The 23,628-nt window shown below is 46.0% G+C and overlaps 1 protein-coding gene and 1 long non-coding RNA gene across 4 annotated transcripts in view; one reads left to right on the top strand and one right to left on the bottom strand.

Annotated features, from left to right (window-relative positions):
• LOC144929508 (uncharacterized) overlaps positions 1-19,245 on the bottom strand; it is a 36,990-nt gene extending 17,745 nt beyond the window's left edge. The window contains exon 1 of the long non-coding RNA XR_013634769.1: positions 19,011-19,245. This is a non-coding gene — a long non-coding RNA (uncharacterized LOC144929508). The remainder of the gene's footprint in view (positions 1-19,010) is intronic.
• The window catches only part of NRIP2 (nuclear receptor interacting protein 2), a 30,846-nt gene continuing 17,056 nt past the window's right edge, over positions 9,839-23,628 (top strand). Inside the window, exons 1-2 of one of the 3 annotated variants that reach the window (XM_073314215.1) lie at positions 9,840-10,601; positions 22,355-22,534. In XM_073314215.1, the coding sequence (XP_073170316.1) occupies positions 10,371-10,601; positions 22,355-22,534 (411 nt within the window). In that variant the 5' untranslated portion in view covers positions 9,840-10,370. Of the gene's footprint in view, positions 10,602-22,354; positions 22,535-23,628 lie in introns of all 3 variants that reach the window. The other 2 variants (XM_073314223.2, XM_073314233.2) reach the window with 2 other exon arrangements.

Genomic DNA, 23,628 nt, shown 5'->3' with positions numbered 1-23,628 from the left:
ACTTTCCATCTTCAGAGTCAGTATTTTATTTTCCTGCCTCAGGAAGAGCTGGCATACTGGTGGTAACTCCCCTCTTCCGCCTCCTCTCACAGGCTAGGCAAATACTTCAGACCACATCACACCGAATGATTCAGTTGTGTAACATTCCCCTGCTCTTACGGCCGAGCACTTTCCACAGAGATGCTACATGTTAGAATTCTGAGACCACCATTTAGGAGAGATTCGAGGTAGCCCTGTATGCTGTGACTTATCTTTAGGGGAAGGAGATCTTTTTAAGGGCCTGATTTGCAAAGGAGCTGAGCACCCACAAGTCCAAGTGAAGTCAGTCAGAGCTGCAGGTGTTTAGCGCCTCTGAAAATCCAGCCCTAAGACTGGGGAAAAAAAAAAAAAAGCACAACACACACCAAGGGAGAGCAACTGACCAGTGGTCTCCAGTCAAGCGACTTCTTTCTCTTGCCCACCCTAAGTGGGATTCCTCCTACAGTATACTGGACTGATGGGAAGGGCCTTGGCACTCACTGTGTTAGGGAAGTAAAGTTAATTCATAACAATTGCTTCCTGCATCTTGGCAGATGGAGCAAAAATAGGAGTTTGCTCCTTAAGGAAGGGAAAGACTTCATTATACTAAAGAGCAATCACCCCTCCAAGGTGAAAGCAGCTGTCAGGGCTCCAGCACCCAGCAGCGGGGACTCCAACATAAACAGAACCAAGAGGATCTACTTTACTTGCTGAAATCCCTGTGGAAACATCTGTCTTAGGAAAGCTGTAGCTCTGTTTTTTCTACTCCTCATGGCAGTACAATATAGTTAGAACTGTCCCTGTCAGCTGACAGCAGGGTATATTGTGTGTCCTGAAGAATTGCAGAAACTAATTCAGTTTCTTAAGAGTTAAATATTTAAACAAAAATCCCAAAGAATGAGGTCAAAACACCAATCTAACCAGTTTAGTTGTCAGCATTCTTCTATCCACTGCTCTCCTGCACAGCGCTATGACAAGTTGAATTCAACTTAGGTGCATACTAGAACATTCATTGCAACAATGAAACCTCTTTAGAATGCTCTGAGACATTCCTAGCCAGCTGGAACACACCAACTAGTATGGATTCCAGCAGACTGCACAAACATATATGATAATAAATAAATCACCTCCCACACTTCCAAAGGACCCCATATCAGGGTATTTCCTGTTATCTTATACTAGTGTATTGCTTGAGTTTTCCTGATAGGGAAAATGTCCCAATTTCCTCCCCCAGCTCACAGACGGTTTTGCAAAAGCTCCCTCTTCTAAAGGTGGCCCAGTTGCTGGGGCCGTGTCCTTTCTTCCAGCACATGTATGTTGAAGACAGATGCCACTGAAAAAGCCCTTAGATATTCAAAACAGATGTTTTATGAAAAAGGAAATAAAAGTTGCTAGGCTGTTGGCTGGAAAGCTTAAAGAGATTTAAAAGCAACATATTATTCCACCAATTAAAAACAATCAGCAAAAGATAGTTACACACCTTAACAAAACAAGTGTTATTATGATAAAAAACATAGACTAAAAACGTTAGATACTCCAAGCTCTGAAGCTATTCACCGTTATCTGGAAGTAACAGCTTGCCAAAGATGAGCAAAACTGATAAAGAAATTTTAGAGGAAGAAATAACAGATGAAGAAATTGTAGATGCAACAGCAAGTGTGAAAAGTGGTAAAACTCCAGGACCTGAGGGCTTTCCACCTTACCTTTTTGCAAGGTATTTAAGGAGGTATTAGTGGGTGCCTTGAAAGGTACCTTCAGTGACATTCTGTTAAGGGAGGAACTTCTACAACCTATGAAAGAAGCCACTGTAGTGCTTCTCCCTAAAGCTGGAAAAGACCCTACTTTATGTAGCTCCTGTAGACGCATAGCACTGTTGAATCATGGCATAAGGATTTTAGCAAAAATACTAGCTAGCCAATTGTGGTGCATGCTCTCAGATTATATAAATCCTGATCAGACTGGATTCATTAAGTATAGACAAATGTCAGACAACATTCAGAGAGTACTTGGAACCATCCAGAATGCCAGATCTAAAAAAGATCCATTTCTCTTGTTATCTCTTGACGCAGAGAAAGCCTTTGATAGGAACTGCCTGTTTCAAGTCCTGTGCAAATGCACTTTCCTTAAATGGATATCTGCTCTTTACACCAGCCCCAAAGCAGCTGTGCGAGTTAATGGGATTACAGCTCCTGTTTGAATTACACAGAGAGACCAGGCAGGGATGTCCCTTGTCTCCTTTACTTTTTGCACGGGCCATGGAGCCTTTTGCACAGAGGATAAGGAACACATCAGAAAATAGCTTTATATATGCATCTGATGTAGTATTATTTTTATCTAAACCAAATATTGCCCTAAAATTAGTTTCTAAAGAAATCCAGGACTTTGGGAAAGCAGCTGCAGTTAAAGTAAATTCTGCCAAATCTGAAGTGCTAGCTATAAATTAGCTAGATTCTGTAAAGTCATTCCTCAGGAAAACACATGGGTACAAATGAGCAACAAACTCTATAAGACACCTGGAAACTCAAATCTCAAACAGCCTAGAAGAGCTTTATGACTTAAATGTCAAATCACTACTTCAGTAAATGAAAAAAGATCTGGACTGTCTGTCTTGTTTCAAAATCTTCATATAATCACCCCAGATATTTCCTAGCAGGAATACAGAGGATGTTCTTAGAATTTATATGGAATAAGAAAAGACCAAGAATGGGTACAGATACTTTGTGCAGACCTATTAAACTATCTGTTCCAAATATTCTATGGTACTACGAAACCAGTCAGCTCAAAGCAACAGTGATTTGGGGCTGCTGTAAACTCAGCCAAATACTAGGTCTTTGGTGAACAAGAAAGTTGTGACAGTGGAAACATTGCTAGGCTACCATGGATTAATTAATTTTAAAAATGGATACCAATCCTTTAGCAAAGGCTACTCTATGTGTCTGGGTTAAAACTAGAGACAGGATCATTTTTCCCCCTAGCCAACAATACCCATTGCAAATAATCCAGATCTTAACCCAAATCGCAAACTGGGGAGCTTCAAAGATAGCAAGATCCAACCATTCAGAAAAGAAACTTTTCTAATTTATTTGGAGATCAAAGCTAACTTTAACTGTCCCACTCTTCTATGGTGGCAACACTTTCAAGTCAGGCATTATATCTCTCAACTTGCTAGAGAATCTGTTTTGTACAGAAAGTTCACTTTAATAGAAGTGATGGCATCTGGTCAATTAGGAAACAAAAAATTATAATGAATGTGTATCAATCTTTGCAGACAACTTTCCTAACAAAAAAAAAAATAAAGTCCACATATGACACTTAGATATTTGGTTATCTTTTACACAGTACTCAGAGTACATTCACCTGCAAAAAAACTAGCACACCTGTTCATTTTTTAAAATATTAACATTTGATAGACATGCCTGGTTTGTGAAATGTGTAATCAGAGAGGTCACTCTGTTTAATAAAAATCAATAAAAATGACATGTCAGGGGTGTTGTAATGATGCTCACTCTGTAATACAGTAACATCCTGTTAAAAAGGTTCCTCTATAGTCTCCTTAAACAAAAGCTCACTATTGTATGATTGATTTGATTCTGCTATTTACAAGGCTATGATTTGTGAACCCGTTAAATAAACAAATAGTAATAATATATGTTCTAAAAAGGTCACAAATAGAACTGGGAGAAAATTTATTTTGAAGCTCTTTCCTGTCCCTTTTGTCTCCTTTTTTCCACTTGCAAAAAGGAAAAAGGCAAAAGGGATGGGGGATGCCAAAACTGGGGGCGGGGGAGAGTTTTCTTTCAGAGCTAATTTGTTTTTTGGTCATTTGTGGGGAAAGGGGGCTGGTAAAAAAAAAAAAAGGACACTTTAAAAAACAAAAATCTTTTGAAATGCTGTGAATCATACCTGGAATTTTTGACCTGCTCTGTATGCAACCTTCTGCAAAGAGCAAATATATGTTCAGTCTTGCTGACTTATCTGGCATAAAAGCAAACAAAGAGAGAAAGAACCAATATTAAGTCTCCATGTGTACGTCAGAGAGTGACATTCTCCGTAACAGCTGCCGTCCTGAATTGTCTCACACAAAGACACACTGTGCAAGTAAAGGTGCAATACATACAAAGCAGCCTTACATTGTACATTGCTACATATGCCACACTTTAACATCAGGCTATTGGTTACCACAGTGATGGATGTGGTAAAAGAACCTGAAGAGAATAATACGTAGTGCCATCATGAGGGAGAAAAAAAAATCTAATATTTTTAAAAATTAGTTTAGTCTAATCTAGGGCCACAAACACTAAAATACTTTAATCATAAGACTCCATTTTAATTTTTGTATAAATCTAAATGAATAAACATGGCTCTTAAATGGGGTCATTACAGATGAGAGTTAAGGTTCTTTAGGGGCTTAAATGTGCTTTTCCATAGCTTAACATGTTTAGATTTCTTTAACTCTGAATTTCCTGGGTTTTGGGGCTTTTCTGCACTTGAAAATTCTTTCAGATTAAGGTAAAGTGTGAATTTTAAAGTGCAACAGCTGTTCTGGAATAGCATATTCCAGTTAATTTCCCCTTATAGACAAGCCCTAAAACACTTGGTTTAGGGGTAATTACAAAATCCCTGTAGTGTATTATACCCTCAATTACTGATATGTACTTTCAACCTTAACTCCATTTTAACATGGTTTTATCTGGGCAAACTAAATTTATGCTCAGTAAGTCTATCATGTAGTGCAGGGGACTGGACTAGATGACCTCTCAAAGTCCTTTCCAGTTCTATGATTCTATGATCATTCCACATGCAGAACAAAATAATTAGAGGGAGAATTCTTTGTGGCTGGGAGAGTTTGACAGTACCCATCCTGAGGCCTGGTACTTTAATACTAATGCTTTGCTGGAGCAGGAATCTATCTTCTTAGCATTGTCACCTGTTGGCTGGAAGCAGACATGACACACCAGACAATGCTTCTCTCCATTTCTCTTCAGCCACGTTCCCCTTTCTAACTCCTCTCCTGAGCATTTTCTTCTTTTCTCCGTTCTCCACCTCCTATTGGTTGTTGTCTCTCTGTGCTCGCGCCATCTCTCCCCTTAGCCACACTCTTATAGCCTTTCAGAGTAGCAGCCATGTTAGTATCTGCAAAAAGAAAAGGAGGACTTGTGGCACCTTAGATGAAGTGAGCTGTTGCTCACAAAAGCTTATGCTCAAATAAATTTGTTAGTCTCTAAGGTGCCACAAGTACTCCTTCTCTTATAGCCTTGTTCGCAGGTTCTCCAGCTGGCACTCCATTACTCTCTGGACTCTCTGCCAAGGAAGTGGTCTCTCCTGGAGTGGGATATATTCAAGACTCACACTGGGCTGCTAGGAGCAGGTGTGGTGCTGCCAGTTTCTTGCCCTCAGTCCTCCCACCTGCCTTTTGACTTGGACTTTTACATTCTGTCTAGGACAATCTCACAGTGGAGCAGGTATTTCTTTAGTGCCTGCCCTCCTTGATCCCAACTCCTCGCTCTCTTTCCTGCTTGATATGTTGGTGTATGTAAGGCTGCACCCTTTGTAGCTCCCCCCCATCCCTTCCCTTGCCCCGGTTCTCACTTTGTGCCCTTATTAGTCGCTTTTCTCTTCCTCCTGCTTCAAAGGCCTCATGGGTGCCCTCCGGCTCAGCAGCTCTTTCCTGACAGTCTGTAAATGTCATTGCTTGGCAGTCTGTCCTCCACCTGGGCTCATCTTGCTGATAAAGTTACAGAGCAACCTTTACCAGTCCTCATGCCTTCCGACAGTAACTTTGTCTTTAAAACTTTGTTAGTTTTCCAAAACTTTATATATTTAGCATTCAACAACAAAGGTGAACAAAATAACATCTTCAAATGAGGTGGCACCAATGCCTTAAGGGCCAGTGTTTTGTGACTGGTGAGACCACTGCAAATGAGGATCATTACACTTTTCTAAGAACTCATCCCAGACCAGTGATCAGACAGAAGATGGCTGGCTCCCAGAAGCACCACCCTGCCACTAGTTGGCAGCATCCAGCAGTTACAATCTACTACCACTGCCCCCAGCTCTGTGGGAGATCAGCACTTAAGATGTCTATCTGTCTTTGTTGTGCTGGGAGGGGTGTCTACTGTGGCGTGGTTTTGATCCATTATTGCCAACTTTTACGATCTTATCACAAGTCTCACAATATTTGGTGTGTTTATTAAAGTCCCAGCTCCCACAGGCAAACAATTACACGAGAATCTTCAGCTTTCGTTTTTAAAAAAGTCCATTTCTGACCCTCATGGTTGCAAAGAAAAGCTGAAAAATGTGAACCAAGTAGGACCTAGAGCCTCAGAAACCAGAAGACAAAGAAAAACAACCCCCAATTTATTATTTAAAATAAAATGATTTTAAGCTTTTTGTTTTTTTGGAGCCTGACTTATGATTTTTGCCCGGGTAGGATTGGCAATACAATGATCATAGCCCCCTGGCCGGTGACCCAATCAGTTCACCACAGAATGCAGAACAAGTGCCGTATTGTTCTAGGTGGAATTGATAGTGCCCCCGTAGTCAAAGTTGCCCGACAATTCCATAAGGGCTTGTGTTCAGTTGCTTATAATTTTGCCAAACTTTCACCTTTCAAACTTAAGTTTTTCATGCTGGGTGCGTGCTGCAGGCTGAATGTTTTTGGAAAGTTTCAGCTAAAATGGTTCCGTCATTGATGAGAACGAGATGAGGAAAAAATATGATTAAAAAATTCTTATGGGGGGTTGGAAAGCTCTATCGCCTCCAGGCTTTGGAGCAGGCACTTAACATGGGGGGGCCACAAATGAAAAAAAGGTTGAAAACCACTGGTTTACTAGCTAAGTTATATTGTTATGTACCTCTGGGAAGATGTTTCAAGGAAACATGCCAAACATGACCATGGATATAAATACTGTAGCCTGCTCATCACTTGCAGAGCAGTAGGGAGGAAGGTATTTTATTATCCAATTTGACAAATCGGAGGGAATTCAAAGCAAAGGGGAGGAGAGTGGGGAAGAAGAGCAGAGGGCTGAGTTGATTAAAAGAAGGAAATGGGTGTAGCTTGTCTAAGTAAGATTCTCTCTCCCTACCTTAGCTCTGCCCTGGTGGTATACAGGGGCTGTTAACAGCATCTCAAGCGGGTTGGGGGAGAATGCCCTTGGCACATACACTGCGTGTCACAGTTTCAGAGTAACTGGGCCTGTATTGTCCCCCTCATGGTCCACTCCAGGAGCTCCCAGTCAGGTCTCAGATCTCCAGCCATCACCTGTCTCTGGTCAGGGATTCTGGTCCCACTCCCTTCTGACCAGGGGTTTTAAGGCTGCAGAGTCCCCAGCCTTTGCAGTGATACCCCCCAACAAGCCGGTCTGCTTGTGCTTTGCTTCCTCTCTGAGGGCTACAAGCAGTGTATTGCCAGCAATTACAAGTTACCATCCTGCTCTTTCTAAGCAAGCAACTTTATTCTCAAGGTAAAATCATCACAGAGAAAACAAAAAAACCCAATAAATGTTCCTATAGACATGCTAACAGCTCACCAGAAGTCACCCATGAGTCTTCTGGTGCCCTGTCCTGTCTGTTTGCTGGTCAGACAGAAGGCCCTGAGTCAGTTTAAACACAGCCTTTTTACGCCAAAAGTCCTTTCTTTGCATGTTGGTCTCTGTAAAATCCAGTTTGAAACAGCACATATCACCTCTTCAGGAGATGGTACCTCTCGGGAGGGGTTTACAACCTGAGCAATTCATCTTAATCACCCCCCATTGTTCTTAGTTCCTGGCAGAGCTAAAAGAAACCCCCCCACACACCAGAGTTGCATACAATTCCTGGCCCACAATGGTACATAAACCCTTCATACACGTAATACAATATGGTCCCCAAATATATTGCTTGTGGTGGCCATGTCTGTCACACTGTTGGGCCAACACAAGCAACCCTTCACCCTACACGAGAACCTGGGAATGGGGGGTATGCTGGGAATGGGGCTACAGCACATGTTGGTATGACCATTGTGCCTTGTGGGAGGCTGGTCTGGTATAACGTAAAGATGGCCCCTGGACTGCCTAAATTACGTTGGGCGTTGCTTTGACCCCTGTAGCAACTCAGAGGTAGAATAGTGCAAAGATGTTTTTAAGCTTCCTTTGACCCAACTTCCCCCTGGACTGTGCTGGTCCTAAGAGAAGACAAATTAATAGTCTACAGATATTTGAATTGGGTAAAAAAAATAACCCCAAAGATGGAGAGGAATTCTTTAAGGTGGTAAAAGAATTGGGGGCGGAGTTAAGAAGGTTAGGCTAGATAAACCCTTCCAAGCAGTGAGATGCTGTAAAAGAGTCTCCCACAGGCAGTAAGTGGTGGAAACCTCATGTCTTGAGACTTTTAAAATAGTCTGGGCAAAGCACTAGACCATGTTCTATTGGGAACAGTGCTTCATTGGCCCCTGGGAGATGGGCAGAATGATTAAATGGGTCTCTCATCGCCAATATCTATGACTATCAGGCACAATATTTGTTGGCAGTCCCCACTGCAAGGCACAATGCAGGGGGACTCTCCAACACTGAAGTTCTCAGCTTTTTTTCTTCTGGCCTCTCAAAGTTCAGCTGCCTGAACTCCACATCTCAGAGTGGGGTGGAGGGAGAATCCTATTCACTTTGTCTCCCGCACTTTCATCTTCTGGAAGAGGGGAACTCCAGTGAAGGGACTTTCACTCTTCAGCTATCCCGGCTCATGCTGCTGGGAGAGATGGCGCCAATGTTTTCCCTCTCCTGTTTCTTGGCTAGATGTGTTGGTGAAATGAATTCCCACCTGGCAGCTTCCCATGGATTTTACTCACAAACAAAAGAATTGATTAAGAATTCCTCAGCGCCTCTCAGGTGCTGAGCATGGCATAAGTCCATAGCTGCATATGCAGAGGTAGAGCTGTGGCTTCTGGGTAAGCAGCCATAAACTTTAGCTCAAAAACCACAGGCCTCTGACACTTGAGCTAAAGGGGAATCTTCTTTAGCTGTTAGCAGTAGAGCTTTTATCCTCTGTAGGCATCTCACTCCAATGCCTCCTCAGAGTTGGGTAGGAATATCTATAGCAGTGTAAATGAAGAGTCACCCCATTGCAATCAATAGGAGTTTGCCTGAATAAGGACTTCAGCATTTGACCATATAGAATTAAATGTCTAGAGCCCAATTCTACTCTCATTCACACCAGTTTTACACTGACGTAACGCTGTCGACTTCAACTTCCCGATTTGCTCCTGTGCATGTGAAATTAGAATCATGCACTCAGTGACTCTCGGCGCATTACATTTGCCAATACAGTGGGATCAAAAGAGACCAGACTTCAGCTGACAATTCAAAGCAGAGATGGAAGGACAGAGGAAGGGGTAAAACTTGCAGTGTCCCCCGCCCCTTGTACCAGGGCCTGGAGCATGGCTCTCAAACGGCAACAATTTTAGCAGGTGAAATTAAAAAAAAAATATTCAGATCTCATGCTGGTGTAAATCAGGAGTAGCTGCACTGACATCAGTGGGCCTGCTTCTGGTCTCACTCTGATTTTACATGTATACAACTGCACTAACTTCAGTGGAGTTACTCCAGTGAGATCAGAATCCAGCCCAATGCAGTCACGCCAGTGTGAGTGAAAAAGCAAGTCTTCTGTGTCTCACTGGAAACGCACAGTAAAATCCTCCAGCGCCAGGTTTAAAAACTGTCCCAATCGTGTGACTCTCCATCCAAAGGAGAGAGACTGGGCATGCCTGCCAGAACCCTGGAGGTTAAAGCTCTCCCCCATTTACAGAGGCAATGCATCATCTCCTAGAGCAAAGTATGTTCTCTCCAGTATTAATAGACTTACTGAGATGCGTCAAAAACCCCGGCAGAGACACTGAGCAGCACAGCCTGCCTGCCACAGAAAGATTTACAATCTCTCTGGCGTATCAGTGGAGAACAGGACAGCGTGTGTGCACGCACACAGACAAAGCAGGAGGAAGGTGAGTCCAACCCCCAGCAGCAGGGCCATCCTTCTGCTGCTGGATTTTTCCAGCCAAAGCATCTTACCGTCTCTCTGCTGCAATTTATGGAAATTGATTTCTGACGTGGGGCTTTTTCTGCTACAGCAGGGACCCACCGGGTGGAGGAGGCAGAGCTGCAGTCAGGGCAGGAGAAGGGAGGGAGGAAAGGAGCTGGGCACAGGGGGAAAGCCAGAGAGAGAGAAGGGTGCGTAGGTACTACAGCGATGGGGCAGTTATAACTGAGACAGATGAGAGAAGGAGCAAGGGAGAGCAGAGATCCCGAGTGAGTCATAGGAGGGCAGACAAGCCCAGAGAGCGCTCTGCCATCCCAAGACAGACCTGCCCAGCTGGACTCTTAACCATGAGCACGAGGGAGACCTGTGCCCAGGAAGTGGGGCCAGAGGATGGGGAGGAAAAGCAGAGCAAAGACGCTCAGGATCCGGACAGAAGGCCGCGCGAGGTGGAGCTGCAGGATAAAGCCATCCTGCAACAGAAGAGGCGCCTGAAACAGGCCACCCAGTTTGTGCACAAGGATTCTGCTGACCTGCTGCCCCTGGATGGCTTAAAGAGGTTGGGCACCTCCAAGGATCTGGTGAGTCAAGTGGGACCCAGTTTGGAACGGGATGCTCCTCTCCTCCTAGTGATACCAGGGCATCCCCCTAATTTGGGAAAAGAATCACAGGTCCAGGCACAACAAACAGCCCATCAGAGTCATTATAGGGCTGAGGTGGGTGAAGGGAAAGGAGATGTCCCCCACTCTCTGCATCTTTCTCCCCAGTCATCCTCATGAGGTCTAACTCCCTCCATAGCCAGGAGAAAGTAGAAGGTAGGGGATTCCCCCTAGCTCTCAGATCCAGCTCCCAGTCCACAGTACAAAAATACATGCAACTTGTATGGGGATTCTGTGTATGTTTTACATGTCTGTTTACATGCTGGACTGACGTGAACCACTACATTGACTCCTGCATGATCTAATATGGAAGTGGTCCCTCTCATATTCTGTAATAAACCCACTCACCAATCCCGAAACTTTGGGGTCTTGTGTTGAAACTTTTCAGTTTTCTGTGCAGTTCCCCAGTTTTGGATTTGCTTTGACACATTTCCCCAGGGGATGAGGGGATGTGCCCCAGCAGTTTGGGGAGAAGTTGGAGACCAGGATGATTTCCCCTGGGTATGTATAACAAGGACAGGGTATAATTTCCTCTGGGATACCCCCCTGATTAAGTACATCTTCCCCCTCCCATTGCACTCTGTCAGTTTTCCCCACTACCCACTGTTCTTCATAGTGTACCACAAGTTGATCCAGGATTTGGGTTGAAATCCTGTTTCCCGGTGGAGCGCATGGCTTTGCTTCCAGCCCCTTTCCCCTGCAAGCTCCAGGTTGTTTTGCCAAACTGATAAGGGCTCCTGGAGTCACTGACCAGACCCAAAGAAATCAAGGGCTCTGAGGTGATCTGATTGCTAGTGAGGTGGGGCAGCCCCTTGGCCTGGCAAGTACGGGGCACTGGGTCAACGCTCTCTGCTGCGGGGCATTTTCCTCTAAGTTTCCTGCTCTCTTTTTAGGCCTCACTGCTACTAGTGATAGTGCTGTCTTGCCTGGGAGCCGGGGCATTAGGGGGAATCCAGTTCCTAGGCGTTCCAGGCTGCACGGAAATGAATCTCACAGGTTAATATTGATTTCTGATTCTCTTGGGCTCAACCATCCCACCACATGCTGGCTGGGGATCAGCACCATGTCAGACTCAACTGTGTCTCTGCTTTGGGACCATCCCTCACCAGCTTCACACGCAGGCCGAGTCCGTTGCGCAGCTCTCCCTAGAGCACACATTCAGACCACATCAGCCTCGGTGTCCACTCTGCTACCGGCTCTGGTATGGGAAACCCCTCCCTGCTCACAAAACGCGGTCATCACCCATGTATGTAAGCAAGCCATCCCAGCCCTACAACTTGGTTACGAACACATGAAATTCCATTGCTGGGCATCAGCAGGCCTGGCTCTTTGAGCCCCCGGATTTGTGCTCTCCCAACCCTGGCAAGTAGCTCACGGAGAGCTGGCTGCACAGGCAAGATGGGGACGGACCATCTCTGTCGCTGGGACGGAGGGAGTTACAGCTGAGAGTCGGTGACCCTTCAACAGGGGCATCTCCTGACAGCCCCAGCCCCCAGGGGAGCAGGCTAGAGGGACCATCACTGACTCTCCTTGAAACCTAGAGATCTCGGTCAGTATTTCAGGGAATTGCGCTGTAACAATCTTGGGGTTCATTAGATAATAAACCAAAGAATGAGAAGAGAATAAAACTTTAATAAAACACACCAAAAAGTGTGTCTCTAGTGAACTGCTGCAGAGTCTTGGGTTCCCAAGACCCACCCTCCCCCTCCAGGGCACATCTCCAGATTCCCACACAACACAGTCCCTTATGAGGGAGTGTCTCCATATCACAATCTGTCATAAACATACCCCTACATGCACCTGTATTTCCTATCCATGGTCCACTCTAGGAGTGCCTAGCATGTGCACCGACTTCCACCATTCCCAGTGGGCGCTCGACCCCACCCCTGCCCCCATTCCACCCCCTCCCCAAAGTCCGTACCCCTATTTCCACCCCCTTCCCCCAAGTCCCCACTCCTATCCTGCCTCTTCTCCACCTCCTCCCCTGACCATGCCACGCCGCATCCCTGCTCCTCCCCCATCCCTCCTGGAAAGTCCTAAGCACCACCAAACAGCTGTTTGGTGGCAGCACGTGCTGGGGAGGTAGGTGGAGGAGTGGGGACAGTGCACTCAGGCGAGGAGGTGGAGGAGGAGACTGGGTGTGGGGGAGGGGAGCTTGGGTGCCAGTGGGTACAGAGCACCCACTAATTTTTCCCCATGGACGCTCTAGCCCTGGAGTGCCCACAGAGTTGGCGCCTATGGTGCCCAGTCAGGTCTCCGGCCTCCAGCCATCACCTGTCTCTGACAGGGACCCTTGTCCCACTCCCTTCTGTCTGTGGGTATTAAGGCTGCACAGCCCCCTGCCTTACATTGATATCCCCAGCAAACCAGTCTGCCTACAGGCCAGCCCCTGTGCTATGCTTTCTCCCAGAGGGCTATGAACAGTGCAGTGCCAGCCATTACGAGTTACCACCCAGTTCTCTCAGCAGACTACATTTTAAGGACAAAAGTATCACAGAAAACAAAGAAAATAAAAGTTCCTATGCCCTTATAACAAACATGCCAGGAATAGCCCATCTTCCTTATGGGACCCAACATCCCCTTCCAATCCTTCTGCAAGTGCTGGTTGCCCCTTTGGTCAGAGGGTCCTGTCCATTTGCTGAAGCAAAATGAAGGGCCTATGTTCATTCAAGCTCAGCTTTTTACATCAAAAACCTTTTCTTTGAGTCTCTGGAAAACTCATTTTGAACCAGTACATGACGACACCCTATGGAGTCGTGCTTCTCTAGAGCCATTTACAATCCTGGGGTAATCAGCCCACCCCACTGTTTTTAGTTCCTGGAGGAGCTGTGGCAACCCCCTCCCATGGAGCAGAACACAATCATTCAGAAAACAGTCATACATTTAATACAATGGTCCCCAAAGAGACTGCCTGGGGTTGCAATATCTGTCACACTCACCCCGCAGGGCAATGTACAAGCTCTAACTCTCTATGTGATACAGGGGGATCAGCTGACAGCCTAAGCTCAGGGAGCAATATCTAGTTATCACCTACCCCACCTTTTTCCTTATTGTTCCTATATTTCTACAGCCTCTAACTGAGGATGGGGAGAGTTCACTCTTGGCCTACTCAGGGCAGCTTCTTACTGAGTCAGCAGAGGGTAGAAACTATAGGGAAACATGTCTCACCTTCCCCCTGCACCATCCATCAGACCATATCCAAGACATGATTTATTGTGGTAGCATCCAGAGGGAGATCATCATGCAGCACAATGCAGCCTCGAATACACACATAGGAAGATACAGTCGCTGCTCTGAAGAACCTACAGCCTAAGGCAGTGGTTCTTAAACTTTTGTACTGGTGACCCCTTTCACATAGCAAGCCTCTGAGTACGACCCCCCTTATAAATTAAAACCACTTTTTTATATATTTAACACCATTAAAAATGCTGGAGGCAAAATGGGGTTGGGGGTGGAGGCGGAGGCTGAGGCTGACAGCTCTTGACCCCCCCATGTAATAACCTCCTGACCCCCAGTTTGAGAACCCCTGGCCTAATGTAGTTTCATGTTTAGGAACTTGTAGCACTGCCTAGCTATGGGACCCATTCTGACTGGTTGTGCATTGTAGAGTGGTTTGACTCCTTTTCATGGAGAGTTCACCAGACAAATGTAGGCCTTTTTTCTGCTTGAAAATTGTTCATGAACTGACCCTGATTGGTCACTTAAGTCACATGTTATTGTATCTGATCCACCATTGGCTGACTGAAATTTTTAAACAGGTGAATAGTGAGTAAATTATGACAAACTTTCAGACATGAAGGTTGGGATTTGTGATAAAATCATGAAACTTTTAGGATTTGTGACCATTCTCACAAACAAAAGCAGTTGTATGAATACTTGAACAATGAACACTATGACCCCACCAGTAACTGCCGTGGTGAACTCACTGTTTGTGTGAAAATATTTGTGAATCTCTTCCTGTACTAGTCAGCCAGCTCTAGGGCCTGATTCTCCACTCACTCTGGTTTTACACTGGTGTGACTGCACTAACTTCAGTAGAGACACTCCTGATTTATACTGGGGCGAGAGGAAAAGCAAATCTTCTGGAGTGACATGAAACATACAGCAGCCCTGGGTACTTCATGTGCCTGTGGGAAGATGTATTTTTGGCTGCAAATCATCACCCACTGTGAACTCTGTAGATCATGGTACCACAGGCAGAGAAATGATAATATAATACCTAGTTCATATATAGCTTTTTTAATCTCAAAGCGCTTTACAAAGGAGGTCAGCATCATTAGCCCCATTTTACAGATGAGGAAACCGAGGCACGGAGCTGTGACTTGCCCGAGGGCACACAGCCGGCCAATGGCCAAGCTGGGAATGGAGTCAGGCGACCTGGGTTCTGAGCCTGGGGGTCTATCCACATGTGTAACACCATAGCCCCATGTGTAACACTGACAGACTCCGGTCGTCGTCGGGCGGGATTGAACCTGGGCCCTCTGGAGCTCAGTGCAGGAGCCTCTACTGCATGAGATAAAAGCCATATGGCCCTTAGCTAAGGCTCTCTTTATAAGTGGTCTTGGTGCCACTAGATGGGACAGAACACCACACCCAGCAGGTGTGTGGGTTACACATGCACCTCTGTCTCATTCCTGATCTGCTTTCTGACTCTCTCCTGGATCATGGGAGGTGAATAAGTGCCATGGGGCAGATTCTCCCCTGCAGAGTTTGAGAGATCTTGATGTCACAGAAGTTCAGAGTGGGGTGTTACTTTGCCAGCACCCCAAAATACTCCTCCCCACAGACACCTCAAGTACCAGGGATCAGTATATCCTAAATGAATCCAATAGTACCATAGAATCCATGCTTGAATAATAAGAGTATAGCAGTAGGAATATACTACTGACCACCTGACCAGGATGGTGATGGTGCTTGTGAAATGCTCAGGGAGATTAGAGAGGTGACAAAAACAGAAAACCCAGTAATAATGGGGGATTTCAACTATCCACATATTGACTGGGTACATGTTACCTCAGGGGGGGATGCAGAGAGAAAATTTCTAGACGCCACTAATGACTGCTTCTTGGAGCAGCTAGTCCTGGAACAACAAGGGAAGAGGCAATTACTGATTTAGTCCTAACAGGGAACAGATCCTGTGAACAAGAGGTGACTATAGCTGAACCACTCAGTAATAGCAACCATAATGTAATTAAATTTAATATCCTTGTAGGGGGCAAAATACCAAAGAAGCCCACCACAGGAGCATTTAACTTCAAAAAGTTAAATGAGGAAGCTAGTTAAACAGAAGTTAAAAGGAACAGTCAAAAGAGTGAAATGCCTGCAACCTGCATGGAAATGCTTTAAACACACCATAATAGGGACAAACTATATAAACCATCATGGCTAAACAACAAAAAGAGGTGGTTAGAGACAAAAAGGTATCCTTTAAAAATTGGAAGTCAAATCCTACTAAGGAAAATAGAAAAACTCTGGCAAGTCAAGAATAATTAGGCAGGCCAAAAAGAATTAAGAGCAACTTGCAAGAGACACAAAAACTAACAGCAAAAACTTTAAGTACACCAGAAGCAGGAAGCCTGCCAAACAATCAGTGGGGCCACTGGATGATAAGAGATACTAAAGGAGCACTCAAGGAAAACAAGGCCATTGCAGGGAAGCTAAATGAATTCTTTGCATCAGTCTTCACTGAGCCAGACTTGAGCCATTCTTAAGTGACAAATCTGAGGAACTGTCCCAGATTGAGGTGCGAGTAGAGGAGGTTTTAGAACAAATTGATAAATTAAGCAGTAAAGGTCACCAGGACTAGATGATATTCATCCATGAGTTCTGAAGGAACTCAGATATGAAATTGCATGACTACAAACTGTGGTATGTAACCTATTACTTAAATCAGCCTCTGTACCAGATAACTGGAGGATTGCTAAATGTGACTGCGATTTTTTTAAAAGGCTCCAGAGGCGATCCCAACAATTACAGGCCGGAAAGCCTAACTTCAGTACCAGGCAAATTGTTTGAAACTATAGTAAAGAACAGAATCATCAGACACATAGATGAAACATGATATGTTGGGGAAGAGTCAACACAGCTTTTGTAAAGGGAACTCATGCATCACCAAGCTATTAGAATTCTTTGAAGGGGTCAACAAATATGTAGACAAGGGTGATCCAGTGGATATAGTGTACTTTGCTTTTCAGAAAGCCTTTGACAAGGTCCCTCACCAAAGGCTCTTGAGGAAAATAAGGAATAAGAGCATGGAATAAGAGGGAAGGTCCTACTCACAGATCCATAACTGGTCAAAAGATAGGAAACAAACAGTTGGAGTAAATGGTCCGTTTTCACAGTGGAGAGAAGTTAATAGGGTCCCCCAAGAACCTATACTGAGACCAGTGCTGCTCAATATATGCATAAATGATCTGGAAAAGGGGTAAACATTGAGCTGGCAGAGTCTGCAGATGATACAAAACTACTCAAGACAGGTAAGTCCAAAGTAGACTGCAAAGTATTACAAAGGGATCTCACACAACTGGGTGATTGGGCAAGAAAATGGAAGATGAAATTCAGTGTTGATAAATGTGAACTAATGCACATTGGAAAACATCATCCCAACTATACATATAAAATGATGGGGTCTAAATTAGCTGTTACCACTCAAGAAAGAGATCTTGGAGTCATTGTGGATAGTTCTCTGAAAAACATCCACCCAATGTGTAATAGTTACAAAAGCGAACAGAATATTAGGAACCATTAGGAAAGGGACAGATAAGACAGAAATATATTGCCTCTATATAAATTCATGGTTCACTCACCTCTTGAATACTGTGTGCAGTTCTGGTCAGCCCGTCTCAAAAAGGGTATATTAAAATTGGAAAAGAGTACAGAGAAAGGCAACAAAAACGATTAAGGGTGTGGAACAGTTTCCATCTGAGAGATTAAAGAGACTGGGACTGTTCAACTTGGAAAAAATGATTGGGGGGGGGGGGGATATGCTAGAGGTCTATAAAGTTGTGAGTGATGGTGGAGAAAGTGAATACGTGCCATAGGCGCAGATTCTAAGGGTGCTCCTAGGCTCAAGCACCCACGGGAAGAAAATAGTGGGTGCTCAGCACCCACCAGCCACAGCTGTTCGGCAGCTGGGGGAGGGCGGAGAGCAGTAAGCAGGGGCCTTGGGCAAGGGGCTGGAGCAGTGGTGTGAAGAGGTGGAGCGGGGGCAGGAAGAAGTCGAGCAGGGGTGGGGCCTCAGGGAGGAGGCAGAGCAGGGGCAGGAAGAGACAGATCGAGAGGGGGGTGGGTCTCAGGGAAAGGGGTAGAGTGGGGATGGGGCCTCGGGGCAGAGTGGAGGTGGAGCACCCCAGGGGAAAAATAAAAGTCAGTGCCTATAGGAAGTGTTATTTACCCCTTCACATAACATACGAACCAGGGGTCACCCAATGAAATCAATAGGCAGCAGGTTTAAAAACAAACAAAAAGTACTTCTTTACACAATGCATTGTCAACTTGTGGAACTCATTGCCGGGGTTGTAATGATAGCCAAAAGTATAACAGGGTTCAAAAAAGAACGAGATAAGTTCCTGGAGGATAGGTCCATCAATGGCTATTAGCCAAGATGGTCAGGGAAGCAACCCCACACTCTGGATGTCGGAAGCTGGGGCTGGACGACAGGGGATGGATCCCTCAATAATTGCCCTGCTCTGTTCTCTATATGTGAAGTATCTGGCATCAGCCACTGTTGGAGGACAGGATACTGGGTAGATGGACCATTGGTCTGACCCAGAACGGACATTCTTATGTATGTTTCAGTATTACCGATCCTAAGCACTTAAAAATCAAGTCTGGCTTAAAAATCCTGAGATTTCTTTAAATAATAAAGGTTGGAATGTTTATCTCTGCCTTTACGGTACACTTGCTTCATGTTTTTCAGCTTCTCTCTGCAAACATGAGGGCTAGAAACTTATTTTAAAACAGAGAAAAGAAAGCTGAGATTCTCAAGTAATCACATGACTCCAACAGCTGAAAAATAAGACGAGCAATAAAACTGTGAAACTCGGCCACGTGTAATTGTTTTACATCATAGCTGGGAATTCTGATTGCTAGCAAAGGTGTATTTGCTTGGCAGGGCAGTGCTGCTAGTCCCCACACTTGGGATTCTGGGAGCTTGGGCCCTGCCAAGGTGGGACTCTCAGTTCAGGAGGTGCAAGGGAAAATGGGTGTGCTGTGGTTCACTGAACTAGTTTCAACTTCTGCTGGCTAAGGAGCAGCACTGACGGGTTCCACAGGGAACACTGCCCACCATCCCTGGCTGGGCCTTCTTCCTCCCCTCACCTCCCAACTCACCATCTGTCCAGTTCATCTTTTCTCTCACGGTGCATTTCTTGTCCTGTCTCCTCTTCATTCCCAGCTCTCCTTAGTGATGCAAGAGACAGAGATGTTCTCTGCGCTCAGAACAGATGCCCTTGCTGTCCCAAAGCTTAGCTCCCCATATCAATGCTTGACCCTCTCCTGGCCTGAGTGACAGAGGTAGCAGCTGGAGAGGGCTTGCGCTTCCTGTGGGAAAGTTCCCTGAGAGGGAGAGAAAAGCCCGTTGGATGCCAGACTGTGCGAGAGTATAAGGGGAAGAGAGGATGGGAATATGGAGTCCCTTGCCCTTTTCCCATGGCCCCAGTCTTAGCTGGCAGCCTGACTGGTATTGGGTTATAATCTAAAGCCTCATTACACCGAGCTGGAATATTTAGAGAATAAAATGAAATAGCAGACCTCCCTTTTAGCTTGTAGACTGGGATGCAGGGTGTAATTACTTTCATTCTTTAACCTTAGATGGTGTTTTTTTTAAAAATCCCAAAGCACTTTACAAAGCTATTATCCTTCCCATTTTATGGATAGGGAAACTGAGGCGGAGGGGGGTTGAATGTCTTGCCCCAGACCACGCAGTGCATTGTTGGCAGAGTCGAGACTATAGAGCGAGAGACCTGCTTTCATCACTGGGGAAGCTGCTAAATTAGAGCTACAGTGGGCTCCATTTAAGGTTTAATCTAAAGGCTCACGTAGCCTTATGGTCAAGATCAAATTGACAACTAATGGGATGCAGAGGGATATGTTCTCTATAAGGATATTACAGTGTATCTTGCACTTGTTGGTAGATAGACTCAGTAGGCCTTTTCCCTCTCAGATATTCACACTGCATGGTGGTAAAAAACACCCTCAGGCCTAAACATCCACAATCAGAGAGCTGGATATTTCAGAGGAAGGTGGAAGCAGCCAGTCATTAGGGAGAGGCAGCCTGGCCAGATCCAGTAGTCCTCCTCTCTTCCTATGCAGCTATTACTGAGATCTCCCTGATCAGGTCAGAATCATCAGATCCCAGGTGGAAGGGTTATGGTCCCCACCACATGGAAAGCAGGCAGGACCACAGATTAGCTGCCCTGATTACTGGATTTTACTCAGCCCTTACTTAGGGACCGAGTAAACACTAGATGAGGACTTCAGTAGCTGCCTGATGGTGAAGTGAGCTCCCTTTGGAAGCAGCAGTCACCCCCTCCTACCAAGGTATTCAATGTTGTCTGACAAGTAGCTCTTCCCCACCCCCTCCTCTGCCTAGGCAGAGTGGAAGAGCAGAAGTTGCTACTATCCTGCGGAGAAGGGGGATAAGGAGAAGTACTTGGCCATTGATTTTGCTGCAGCTGCTCCCCTTAAGGAGTGAATATGGCCTTCCAGCAGCCCTCCTGCCATTACCCCTTGCAGGAGGTGAGACATCCTGCCACTGCTGGGAGGGAGAAGCATCTCTTTTGCCAGGCAGGCCTTAAAATACCCTAGAAACTCTGTTTCTAGTAAGCCTGTGGAGGAAGACACCCCCCCAGAGCTATAACTAGGCATTTTTAGCACCCAGGATGAGCAGACATGGTGGGTGGGTGAGGGAGGGAGGGGGAACAGTGTCACATGGCCCCCTCTATGTTTTTGGTTGCACCCACCCCAACCCTGACAGGCTGGGTGGCCCACTGAAATGAGTGAGGGGATGCAGGTGGCACTCCCTCCCCAAACCCCATCTGGTATTGCTGCACATCCCCCAGTGTTACTGCTCCCCCCCCAGAGCACACCCCACAGTTTGAAGATCTCAGTGGGGCAGTCACATACCCCCCCAAAATCTCTAAATTGTGCCCCCCAATCAACAGTTACATATCAGTGGGAAGCAAGCAGCTACATTTCCCCCCCCTTTTTTCTTCCAATCCCCACTTTTCCACCCTACACTTTGTGCCCCGCTTGCCCCAGTTACAGCCCTGCACCCACACATCACTCTGAGGCACATATTGTATCCTACTGTGTCCTTTGTGCTGCCGCACCAGGCTATGCGTGGCGGGGGGGGGTCGTCACTCTGTGGGAGGGTTTGGAAGAGCGGACTTACCCCTAGCACACCTGTTTTGGGCCTGACCTAGCAGGCTCTCCTTTTCTAGCACCCCTGCCAACAGCCCCTCTGGCCCTGCAGTGGTCTTCCTTCCAGCCAAGTTATGCTTCATCTCACCCCTCCCCCAGGGCGGGCAAAGAGTCCAATGAACTCAAATATCACTCTTCACCCCTACCCAGGGATACTCTGCCAGACTCTTCACCCCTTCCTGGCCTCTACAGGCCTGTCCTCCCACTCACCTGCAGAGCAGTGCCTCCCAGCTCCAATTCAACAGCCTTTCTCCCCCTTGTCTCACGGTGTTACCACACCACCTTTTCCAGTGGAACAGTGGTGGATGGAGCCCAGGCCCTCCCTCTCCTCTGGGTTGCAGTCCAGGGACCCCATAGCAAGCAGCAAAGGTCTGCTGCCTCACACTCCTCCCTGGACTTCTTCCTACACTGCTCTTCCTTCAGACCCTTTCCCACAGCCCTGTCCCCTCCCTAGGCTTACTGTATAGCTGCATTCTCTTACTGTATAGCTGTATTCTCTGCATACATTCTCTTCCAGCCCTTCCACCACACCATAGGCACAAGCTGACCAGCTCTTCCCTTCTCACCCTACAGGCCCCTTTACCTCCGGGCTTTCTTCCTTTATGAGTACCACCCAGTTCTTCCCCCAGCTGGGCTTCATCTTCAGTTAGGCCTGGCCCACCCTCCAGGTGCAGCCAGGTACTCTAAGTGCTCTCTATCTCCAGTTAACTCTTGCATTACCTGTGTGGGTACCTGCCCCCTCACAGAGTGTGATAGGGCTGGGTTCTGTGTGTCTGCATGTGCATGTCTGGTAGGGTACGTGTGGAGGTAAATGGGTGTGAGGCGTGTGAGACTGACTCACTGTGGGACTGGATGTGTATTTGGAGATGGTGTGTCAGGAGGCTCTTCTCCTGTCGTGACTGCACTGAGCTCTCCAGAGACAAGGCCACGAGGGGGAGGACATGGCAGAGACAACCAGTCAACTGCATTTAATTTTAAAGCAGGGGCTGCTGTCTGAGATGCACTTGAAGTAGACAAACCACAGGGAGATGCTACTGTATGGAAGAGGCAATGGGGCTGGGATGGAGACTGAGCAGGACACTTCGGACACCCATGCTCTGTGTTGCCCCTGAGAGTATGTGGATCATCCAGGCCCAAAGAGCGTTTGCAGACTGCTTCCCTGGGCTAATAGAGCTGCTGGCAGTAGTGGTGATTTTCTGGCTCCTAGCCCAATACCTTGCTGAGAGTGTCCTTTTTCTTTGTGGTGGAGACAGCAGCCCCACAGTGTGGTACAACGGCGCCTCCTGGAGGGGAATCTGAACAAGCTGCGGGGGGAGAGCAGGGAATATACCACATGGGTTCAATCCCCACTGGTGAAGGACAAGGATGACAGGGCAGAAAAGAAAGAGAACGACAGAAGGAGAGAGACTGTGTCCCTGCTCGTACACTGCAAGGTAAGGACCTCTGCAAGTACACAGTGCCACTTTTATACACTCACTTATATTAGTGAGAGAAAATACTCACTGGATCCCACCTGCTCCACTCCCAGGGAACCAGTGCCAGAATGTTAAGTACAGGCTGTTCTCTCGTGCTTTTTGTCCAGTCTCATTTCAAATGACCCAAGCAGTGGAGGTGCTACCTTTCTGTTCTCCCTCCTGTCCTGCTATTCCTCATCCCTTTTTCTGTGTCTGTCTCATAGCGATTGCCAAACTGGATCAGACCAGAGTCCATCCAGTCCAGGATCTCCTCTCTGACAGTGGCCAGATTTCTTTCTTTCTTTCTTATGCTCATCAGAACAGCTATGTGTTCCCTGCTTGAATTTGAATCTACTTTATTTTGGTTTCTCCCATGGAGCAGGGAGCTCACCTAGTGCTGCATTTTGACTGTATGTGAGCAATTAGTAAGGATTCAAAAGATTTCTTCATTCAGTTGAACCCACAAACATTAAACAGCTCCACGGAGGTGGTGTTACTTTAGCTTCTGTAGTGCCTTTCTTCTTAAATTGTTCCATATAAGAAGGTCATCGTGAAGATAGCACCCCCAGCATCCCCTTGCAAGCTCTGAAGCAAGTCCAGAGGGTGCCCACGTATGTCTGAGCCACCATTTAAGTATGTCAAATGCTGTGTGATTAAAGTTATTGGATAACACATTGGATAGATCCAGTTTTTGGTAAATTTTAGGTGACTAGATTATGAAAATACATTTTAAAGCTACATTTAAGTTTCAGGGGCTAGCTTTAAATCCCTTAGTATACTTGTATTCAAAGACAAGACTTTCAGTAAAATATACGTCTTTGCACTTCCAGTTAGCACACTCAGGTACCACAGTTGTATACAAATGTACACACCATCTTCTGGAAAGTTTAAACCCAAGTATCTCAGGCCCACATAACTAATTATTTGTCTGTTTTGTTTTCAGACTCTTGCTGTTAGAGATACTCAGCCTTATCTACGCTGAGTTTTAGCCCCTGGAGTAGCTATGCTGCCATAACTGCAATAGAGCAAACTGGGACTTGCACTGGTGTAAAGTCATGGCTTGAGTTGTTGGA

The sequence above is a fragment of the Lepidochelys kempii genome, chromosome 1 (assembly GCF_965140285.1).
Source record: "Lepidochelys kempii isolate rLepKem1 chromosome 1, rLepKem1.hap1, whole genome shotgun sequence".
In the NCBI taxonomy this organism is placed as follows: domain Eukaryota; kingdom Metazoa; phylum Chordata; order Testudines; family Cheloniidae; genus Lepidochelys; species Lepidochelys kempii.
Note: the sequence above shows the minus strand (reverse complement) of the source record. Positions and strands in the feature narration are given on the sequence as shown.